Raw genomic sequence first — 10,708 nt, forward strand, 5'->3', positions numbered from 1 at the left:
TTATAATATCATAAAATACCATGCTTCCTTTCAAGGTCTACTTGTGCAATGTATGAGTGAAGTCCCATACCCCCATCCATACTAAGCAGAACCCCTCGAGGAACCATTTCTACTATGGGAGTTTCTCTAACCGATCACCACCACTATGAGCCCTAGTGATGATACAACGTTTTACCTCACGTTGCCCAAGGACCATCCTATACCTTGCCGTGATATAGGACCTTACTTTAACTTTAACTTAGTGGATCCACTAGCTTAACTTACGTGATCATTTAAAAAGTATGACCCGTTAAATCTCATGTTGGCCACATGGTTCTTATGGAGAGTTGAGTTAATATGAACTCGTATACCCACTTCGGTGCTCAAGACTACTCCCAAAAATATACTTTAGCTCATAAGCTTTAAAACAAACTTCTTTATTTAGTTTGAGAAAATTACTCAAAACTACCCTCTTAAAAGAGGTAATTGCTCTTGAAAACTGTTTTAAAAAAAAAGAAACATATCAAAACCATATTTTAATATGATCATTGATGACTCGAGAAGTCATACTTCATAAACATTGATGGTATATCTAGAGACCATACTGTTTAAACATTGATAACATACTCGATTGTCATACTAATCATGTTTTAGAAACTCTTTCGCAAAACTCATCTTTTTCTTAAAAGAGATTGTCACGCCCCAAGTCTACACCCTGGACGTGGCTGGCACTTGAAGACCATTGCTGGCCCCAAGCAAACCCTTGGCCCAACTTTCTTAACTCAGTGGAAACTTAACTCGACAGAATAACTCAATGCAATGAAAGGTCATAAAACAACCTAACTGATAAAATCTGGCCAAAAGGCAACTCGTGTCTCAAAATAGAATATTTACATATATACATAGATGAGAGACTCAATACTAACTGACTGACTGTCTATGCAGCTTCTATAACACTGAGATGGATGTTGGGACAGACCCCGCAACATCCTAATAAAACAAAACTAGGAAAACGAAATAATAGAGTCCTCCGGAAAGTAAAGAGGCTCACCACTGACTCTGGAGTGCTCAGCTGGATCAACGGCGTGCTGGATGCTGATCCTGGGTACCTGCGTCTGCATCATAATAAGATGCAGTCAAACTGGCATCAGTATATTGAATGTACGAGTATGCGAGCTGGGAAGCTAACAACAACTTAAGCTTGAAAGGAATACAAAGGAACTCTTACCTTAGCTCTGTTCGACTCATGAACAACCGAACTCAATATAAAGCAATAAGACACATGCAATATATAAAGCTTGTAAAAACAGTGTAAACCACTTAGTTCGTTAAGGATAAAACAATAACAAACTCAACTTTACTTATATAAAAGTAATATAACTTTAGTAGGAGATTCTTTAACCGACAACCACCACTATGAGCCCTAGTGATGATACAACGTTTTACCTCACGTTGGCCAAGGAACATCCTATACCTTGCCGTGATATAGGACCTTACTTAACTTAGTGGATCCACTAGCTTAATCTTACGTGATTATTTAAAAAGTATGACTCGTTAACAAGCTAACTTTACTAAGTGGATCCACTAGCTTAACTTTACGGGTTCATCTAAAAAGTATGACCCGTTAACTCCCATGTTGGCTACATGGTTCTTATGGAGAGTTGAGTTAATATGAACTCGTGTCCCCAATTCAGTGCTCAAGACTACTCCCAAAATATACTTTAGCTCATAAGTGTTTTAAACACATCTTTCTTTAGTTTGAGATAATTGCTCAAAATCTAGCCCAAAGGCTCACTTGGAATCGATGTTTCTTTTTCTTGAAAACTAGCCCAAAGGCTCTTTTGGAAATCATTGTTCCTTTCTTACTCAAATGTGAAAACATTTCTAAACTTCTTTGGGAATACTTAGTTCCCTAATAACTCTTGAGAAATGAACTCAACTCTATAATCTTTACTCAACTTGAAACTCTATACTCTTTACTTAACTTGAAACTCTATACTCTTTACTCACCTTGAAACTTGAGTCTTAAAATGAAGTTAAAACGTTCAATAAAGACTCTTGAAAAACTTTAAAGACTTGCTTCGACTTACTTCTTAACTTCTAAGCTTGACTCTAACTTCACTTGACTTTGGTCCGAACTTTCCTCGAATCGGATTATGAATTCAAGGGTAAAGATCTCATGTTTATGGATGAGTTCTTGATGTTTAGACGTACCTTGGAGTGTTGAAAACAACTATAAAACATAGGTACATTGCTAAGGAACATGTATGAAAAAGTGGGGAATGAATGGGAAGACTTGGCGTCCTTGGCGCTCTGAGAGGCGCGGGGCGCCAGCCCTCAAAGTTCAGAAGGGCTGGTGGGGCGCTCTGCATGGCGCGCCGCCCCAAGGGTGGAAGTTCAAAATCCCTTTTTAGGCGTGCTGGCTGGCTCAACGCGCCAGCCCTTTCCCCAAAAAACTCGACTTTTCTCCCTTGTTTTTCCAACTCTAAACAACCTTAACTTCAAAGGTTCCAGCCCCAAACACTTAGAATCCTAAAACCCCTCAACATACAATAGATTCAACTCGAAAACACAACCGGAAACATGTACCAAACCAACAAGAAACTTCAACAAACACAACCAGGCACAAACTTCAACAAACATAACCAAATCTTCAACAAACACAACCAATCTTTTCTCGGAAATTAAAACGAGTTTGGCGTGTGGGGGAATGAACCAACCCAACACTATGATCTCACATACCTTAATAGGGATCACCCCCGACGAAAACCACGACGATCTTGACGAACTTTGCTTCTTCTTCTCTTTCTCCTCTTCTCTCCTTTTCTCTCAAGAACCCTAACTCTCACTTTTAAAAGGGAAAACTGATTTTTTTATCATCCTAGACCCTTAATATAACCAAAAGAAATGGTTAGGGAAAAGACCAAAATACCCTTACTAATTCGGATGAACTTCCCTATGCCAACAGCCCAACTTCCAAAGGGCATAACTCACTCATACGAACTCGGAATCGAGCAAACTCAGCGGCGTTGGAAAGATCATTCCAAGGGATTCGCAAACATAACTGGAAATACACCTAACTCATCCTGAGCTAGGAGTTATGACTGTTCGAAGTTGACCAAAAACTCACTTTTTCCATACTTAGCTAAATTTCCAGATTTTTGAATTCTTTCCAAAAATGACTATTTCCAATTTCAAGCTTCTTCATAGTTATTTCAAATTACCGGATGTTACAGTTTCTTACTTGCTTTTTGTGTTCGTTATGTAAGAAAAAAGTTTGTTCTAAAAGTATTTGTATATAACACCTCAGACACTACTATCAACATGTAATATATTCAAAATTCTCATCCAAATACAATCTCATTTGCAAATGACTCCTAAATGAATTTTGTCCAATTATTTCTAATTCTCTCATCCACCGTGTATAGGATCTACGGGTTTGATCAAACTCAATAACTTTGATTCAAATCATGTATTTATGTTATGACATTCCAACAAACTTCAAAAAAGATCGATTGTGATCTAGAATTTACAAACTCAAAATCTTAATCCACATCTAGTAACTAATTAAGTAGTGACTGAAAATGAATCCATCAACAATAACATGAGCAAAATCAAAATTCATTCACAAATCAAAACCATATGAATAAAACATCATAATTAGACACACAAATAAAAAACAACATAAAATCAGTCTCTAACTTTGAAAGTGCAAGTCTAGATATTTTAACTTGCTATCAACTAACAACTAAACACTCCAACTTGGCCTCAATGTATCTCATGGACATCCTACATTAACGTAACAAATAATTTTTGGAAGAGTCTAAATGATCATTTTATAAATTGGATAATTTAACTAAGACCAAATTTAAATATCACATGTTTATGTATTATGCTTTTTTTTTTTTTTTTTCTAATAACACTTCATAAAATGAGGAAAACAATACATTCCGAAGCTTAAAGTACAAAGAGGAAATCTTTGAACTAAATAAATGTGTATTGTACAATTAATATATTCAATTAGTACAATTCAAAATTAAAGTTAGAGACAAATGGTTATCATTGATTTTGGGGAATATACAAATGGTATATATGCCATACAATCATACACCATTTTACAGTATTTTGTCATAAAATATTATGATGATTCAATCCATAGAAAAATGGGACCCTGGAAGATTAAAAAACTATAGGTTCTAAATTTTATAAAAAAACATTTATTGGTTGGGTTCGGGATAATTTTTTTATACTTCTTTATCATAAATACAAAGTTCCCAATTAGGAAGTAGGTAAGAAATCGTATTAATTTTAATTAAAGTATTTTAAATTTTTAACTGAAATCATCTCTCAACTATGGCACAAATCTAAAGTACATCATTCTAATATAATCATGGATAAGAAACATCCCTCTATCTTACCCAAAAATTGCATACTCATCCTTCTGTTAGTTTATCTTCAACTTATAATTATTATTATTATTATAATTATTATTATTATTATAATTATTATTATTATTATAATTATTATTATTATTATAATTATTATTATTATTATAATTATTATTATTATTATAATTATTATTATTATTATAATTATTATTATTATTATAATTATTATTATTATTATAATTATTATTATTATTATAATTATTATTATTATTATAATTATTATTATTATTATAATTATTATTATTATTATAATTATTATTATTATTATAATTATTATTATTATTATAATTATTATTATTATTATAATTATTATTATTATTATAATTATTATTATTATTATAATTATTATTATTATTATAATTATTATTATTATTATAATTATTATTATTATTATAATTATTATTATTATTATAATTATTATTATTATTATAATTATTATTATTATTATAATTATTATTATTATTATAATTATTATTATTATTATAATTATTATTATTATTATAATTATTATTATTATTATAATTATTATTATTATTATTATTAGGCTTAGAGGGTAGTTTTGTCATTAGTTAATCTAATGCATGCATTAAAACCATTGCATTGCTAATACCTAGAAATCCATGGTATTAGCAATACACACCTTAATACACAATAGATCAGAGTGTATAACTAATGCAAGCATTAGTTATACATAGGTTGGAAAAGAGTACCAAACAAGGTACTAGTAATACACAATGCTAATGCATGCGTTATTTTTCCTAATACACTCTACCAAACGACCTCTAACAGTTACAGTTAAAACATGTTCTAAGTTGATATCTTACTTTGTAATAATTTACTTGATTAAAGTTAATATAAGATACAATAGAATAATTTAACAAGTACTTCTCGAGGAGACATGATCGGAGGGAGTGTACAATAGCTCAAAATATAGTGCAGAAGACGATTAAAATTAGGAGATTTAGAGGAAAAGCCACATGCTTGACACATGTTTTGACGGTAGTTTTTGACAAAAATTAACAGAAGGATGACTATTGAAACTTTTTAGATAGATGAATGATGTTTTTCGTTCAGTATAATAATGCAAGGATGTATCCAAAATCTAGACTATAGTTTGAGGATGATTTTGACCAAAAACTTTAATCATCTCCATTTATTATCTTGAATATTTTAGTAAGCTATATTAAAATTATTATCGTATTAGTTATATTTCATGTTTAAAAACTTTGAGCAATAGTAATGGCCATTACCAAATGATCACACAACTTTTGTAGAAAGTAAAATAAAATCAAATTCATAAAACTCAATATTTCAACATTCTTTTTAACTAGATGCAAGTTACAGTTTTCTTAATAGGTCTATCAAATTAAAAATGAAGAAATAATTAAAGAGAAAAGGAGTACTTTTTACCATCTAAATTTATGTCAATATATCTACTTTTAAAATATAGACACGTGAACTATCTAGGGATTAACTTTTTTAGGGATTGTAAATGAGTTGACCCAAAATTGGGTTTCCAGGAACAAATTATTACCTGTAGCTGCTTCACTCATCTTTCTTTCATTCAACTAAAAATCGCCTAATTATTCCATATATTGTCATCAAATATGAATACTCAAGGAGAATCATCTTCTTCTTCCAACTTCTCTTATGATGTGTTTCTGAGTTTTAGAGGTGAAGATACTCGCAAAAACTTCACAGGTCATTTTTATTTTCGATTGTGTCAAGTCGGAGTTAATACTTTCATAGATGATGAGGAATTGAGAAAGGGAGACGTCATTTCAAACAAACTTGACAAAGCAATTGAACAATCTAGAATTGCCATTGTTGTTTTCTCCAAAAATTATGCTTCGTCTAGTTGGTGTCTTGATGAACTTGTCAAAATTCTCGATTGCAAAGAGAGGTTAAAATCAGGTAGTTTTGCCTATTTTCTATGATGTTGATCCTTCTCAAGTGCGAAGGCAAACTGGATCCTTTGACGAAGCTTTGGAAAACACAAGGAACGATTGGTTGGAGCTGAAAGAATGGAAAAGTGGAAAGCTGCACTTACTGAAGCAGCAAATTTATCTGGATGGAATTTGAGAAATATTGCTGATGGGTAAGACTTCTTAATTCAACTATAAGATTTTGAATTTAAGCGTTTGCCTAATCTTATAAGTTGGTTAATTATGGAAAATTTCAAAATATTTCTATAGTTTTTAAATTCTATGTCAAATCAAACTGTTTTATATAGATAGGGACAAGGAATATATTCTCCATTCTATAAACTCTGTTATCTTTTGGCTATTGATTTTTATTTTGTTCATCAAATATTTTAAAATACTCAAGTATTTATTGTTCCAAAAACTGTAGGCATGAATCAAAGTTTATTGAGAGTATTATAAAACAAGTTCTGCAAGAGGTTAACCAGACACCTCTAGATGTTGCTCATTACCCAATTGGATTAGATTCTCCTATCAAACATATAGAGGTGTTACTGCAAAGTGGATGTGAGCATGAAGTTCGCATGGTTGGTATATGTGGAGTTGGTGGAATTGGAAAAACAACTTTGGCAAAAGCTATCTATAATCAAATATTTCAACAGTTTGATGGTAGTTGCTTCCTTTCTGACATTAGATCAAAAACCGATGAATCGGGTCTAGTCAAGCTTCAAGAGAAACTACTTAATCAAATCCTCAAAACTAAGGAATTTGAAGTTGATAGTGTTGCTGAAGGTGTTAATCTCATCAAAGCAAGACTTGGGTCTCAGAAGGTTCTAATTGTTCTTGATGACGTGGATCATAGAGGCCAATTAGAATCCTTAACAAGAGAAAGAAGTTGGTTTGGCTTTGGTAGTGTAGTAATTATTACAACCCGAGATGGGCATTTGCTATATGGGCTTACAACAAGTGAGCTATACCAGGCCAAACTTTTAAATGACAATGAAGCACAACAACTTTTTTCTTGTCATGCTTTTAACTGTTTTTCTCCACCACAAGAATATGTTGATCTGGCACAAGACATAATAAAATATTCATGCGGGCTACCATTAGCTCTTGTGACATTGGGGTCGCATCTGCAAGGGAGATCCGTTAAAGAATGGAGATACGAGTTCAAAAAACTAAAAGCAATTCCTCATGGTGGTATTCAAAAGATTCTCAAGATAAGCTTTGATGGACTTGATGTCAATACTCAGAGTGTTTTCCTTGATATCGCATGTGCCTTCCATGGTTGGTATGAGGATGAAGTTACCAAAACATTAAATGCGTGTGGTTTTTATTCTGAAAGTGCAATTTCAACCTTAGTCCAAAGGAACTTGCTCCAAAGGGATCGGCATAGTTTGGTGATGCATGATCTAGTGCAGGAAATGGGAAGAGAAATCGTTCGCATGGAATCTCAAGACCCTGGAAAACGGAGTAGATTGTTCAACCCTCAAGAAGTCATTGATGTTCTACAAGGAAATAAAGTCAGTAAATTTCATTATCTTTATCTTGGTTATACTTCTTCTTCTTTTTTTCTTTTATATTGATATACATTTGCTTATAATTTATGCATTTGTGCTTAAATCTTCTCCGGCTAGTAAGTATCTTTAGACGTTTGAACCATTCTGTACTTGAAATGAACATTTACTGAAGTCTAAACAAACTATCAAAGACAAAATTATCAAATAAATATCCTTTAGTTGGATATAATGTGTAAATTTATTTTTATTGGTACATAATTTATTCTCTTTGTTTGACCTTCAATTTGTATAAAGCATTTCTCTTTCTTAATTTATCATACTTAACATGGTCTTATAGTACTTTTCTTCTTACTAAACTGTAGGGTTCTGAAAATGTAGAAATATTGGTGGTAGAACGACATGCATTAAAGGGTGTGAAGCTGAACACCAAAGCATTTCAGAAAATGATAAATCTTAGGGTGCTTAAAATCGACGACTTACGTATTAGTGGAGATTTTGAGCTATTGTCCAAGGAGCTCAGATGGCTGTCTTGGAAAGGATGTCCTTTAAAAATGTATACCATCAAATTTTCCATCTGATAAACTTGTATTTCTGAATATGAAAGGGAGCAATATCCAAGAATTTGGTTTGAATTTGCAGGTTCGTTACTCAATTCTGCAATTTTATGTGTAATGTTTAAGAGAAAGAAAATCTTAATTGAAACAATATTTTGTTTACTTTTAGTGTTGTAGAAATTTGAAAATGCTGGATCTCTCTGATTGCAAGCGCCTCAGAAAAACTCCAAAACTTCAAACGGTTCACGAAGTCTCGAGACTTTGCTGCTTGAGAATTGCTCAAGTCTGAAGGAGATCCATCCATCAATAGGAAATTTGGACAGACTAACTTATCTTCAACTGAATGGTTGTGAAAAGATTACGGAACTTCCGAGCAACATATGCCAGCTAAAATCCCTTAGAGTTTTGTACATTAGTTACTGCTCATCTTTACAAACACTGCCAGTTGACATTGGAGATATGCAAAGCCTAAGACTTCTTCGTGCACGTCATACAGGTATAAAACAATTGCCTGGATCTGTTGAAATGTTAAGAAATCTTACGAGATTGGATGTGAGAGGTCGGAATTTAGAGGCCAAAAGGAGGTTTTCTCAAACAAGAGTACTCCCCGTAGTATCCTTGTCAAAATTTATTTCGATTCTACGCCTTTCATATTGTGGTTTTGATGTTCCTAGGGATATTGGGAAATTATCCATGTTACTTTGTTTAGATTTGAGCGGCAATAGTTTCCTCTATGTACCCTTTGATTTTTCCAAGTTACCCTTGTTGATGTCCTTGTGTTTGAATGATTGGGAGAATCTTCAAACACTCCCGTCAATATCAAATTTAGCGTACCTTACAACTCTTGAACTTAGGAATTGCCAAAAACTGGTCAAGATTACAGGATTGGACAACCTCCCTTCAATATATGAGATCGACATGATTAATTGTACTTCACTGCAGAATCCATTCAGTGAAGGCTTCTTTAGTGCCCCTGCTCTGTCAATTCCGTCTAGAAAACATCAACTGTATGAGGTTAGTCCCTCTCCCTCTCTGATCTCTCTCTTGTATCACATTAATAATTAATGATCTAATTGTGTCTTAATTTTTCAGATGAAGGTGTCGTTACGAATTAATCTCGAAAGCAATGAGATTCCAGATTGGTGCAGCAATAAAGTAACAGCTCCATCTATCTGTTTGATTATGCCCACAGTACATAATAACAAGTTGTTAGGAATGGTTCTCTGGTTTGTTTGCCACTTTGGCAATGTAACCAGCCGTCTTCAAGAGTTTGATGTTACTATTGGCCAGCCTTCAGCTTTTTTCCGGACTTGGGTACCTGACAGTGAGGGAGAAGTATCATGTGTATATTACTTATCTTTCTCAAATGGTAGACCTTTTAATGGCCTGAACATCATCAAAGGAGGGGAACAGATAAGAGTAGAGGATCGCACTGGCGGAGCCGTAGTAAAGAAGATAGGAGTACATCTATTATATTTAGATCAACATGGTAATGTTACTTCTTTGCCGGCAGTTGTGGATCATTCTTATACTCCCTCCTACCCACAAAGACTTTCAGCAGGGCATGTCAACTCAAACAACAACAACACATCCACTGAAATCCCACAAGTGAGGTCCGTAACAGTGGGTATCAACGAGCAAAGTTCTGAGAGTGTGTTCAGTACCATGGAAAATGTGTTCCATAGAAATAGGCCATGGACCTGGATCTACCAAATGATAACAGTGCCTCTAAAATGTCTTTTTGGAAAATGTTTTTCCGGAGATTAAGTAGGTTTCTTACTTATTTTCTTGTGTTCGTTAGGTAAGAAAAAGGTTGGTTCTAAACGTATTTGTATACAACACCTTAGACACTACTATCAATCTGTATTATTCAAAATTCTCATCCAACTACAAGCTGATTTGCTAAAAAGTATTTTTCATTCAGATTTTTTTTTTCATCCGTCAGATGCCAAACACTCGAAACTTCGATCCTAGTTTTGTCATCCAATTAAAATTTCGCAAGTGTAACTAATTAATAGGGGTAGATCCACCACAGGTCCACATGTATATAGAACCTACGGATTTGGTTGAACTTAATAACTTTGATGCAAATAATGTATTTGTGTTCAGACATTTCAGCAAGCAAAAAAGATCGGATCGTGATCTAGAACCTACAAACTCAAAATCCTAATATCCGCCTCCAGTTACTAGCAAGCAAAAAAGATTGGATCGTGGTCTAGAACCTACGAAATCAAAATCGTAATATCGCCTCTAGCTACTAATTAAGTAGTGACTGAAAAATGGAT

The 10,708-nt window shown here is 33.3% G+C and overlaps 1 protein-coding gene across 1 annotated transcript in view; it reads left to right on the forward strand.

Moving 5' to 3' along the window:
- Nucleotides 1-8,585, forward strand: part of LOC102590946 (TMV resistance protein N-like) — an 18,803-nt gene extending 10,218 nt beyond the window's left edge. Inside the window, exon 3 of the mRNA XM_015315053.1 lies at nucleotides 8,232-8,585. Within this exon, the coding sequence (XP_015170539.1) occupies nucleotides 8,232-8,447 (216 nt within the window). The 3' untranslated portion in view covers nucleotides 8,448-8,585. The remainder of the gene's footprint in view (nucleotides 1-8,231) is intronic.
- Nucleotides 8,586-10,708: the final 2,123 nt, after the last annotated feature.

Source organism: Solanum tuberosum, unplaced genomic scaffold, assembly GCF_000226075.1.
Source record: "Solanum tuberosum cultivar DM 1-3 516 R44 unplaced genomic scaffold, SolTub_3.0 scf00339, whole genome shotgun sequence".
Classification (NCBI taxonomy): Eukaryota; Viridiplantae; Streptophyta; class Magnoliopsida; order Solanales; family Solanaceae; genus Solanum; species Solanum tuberosum.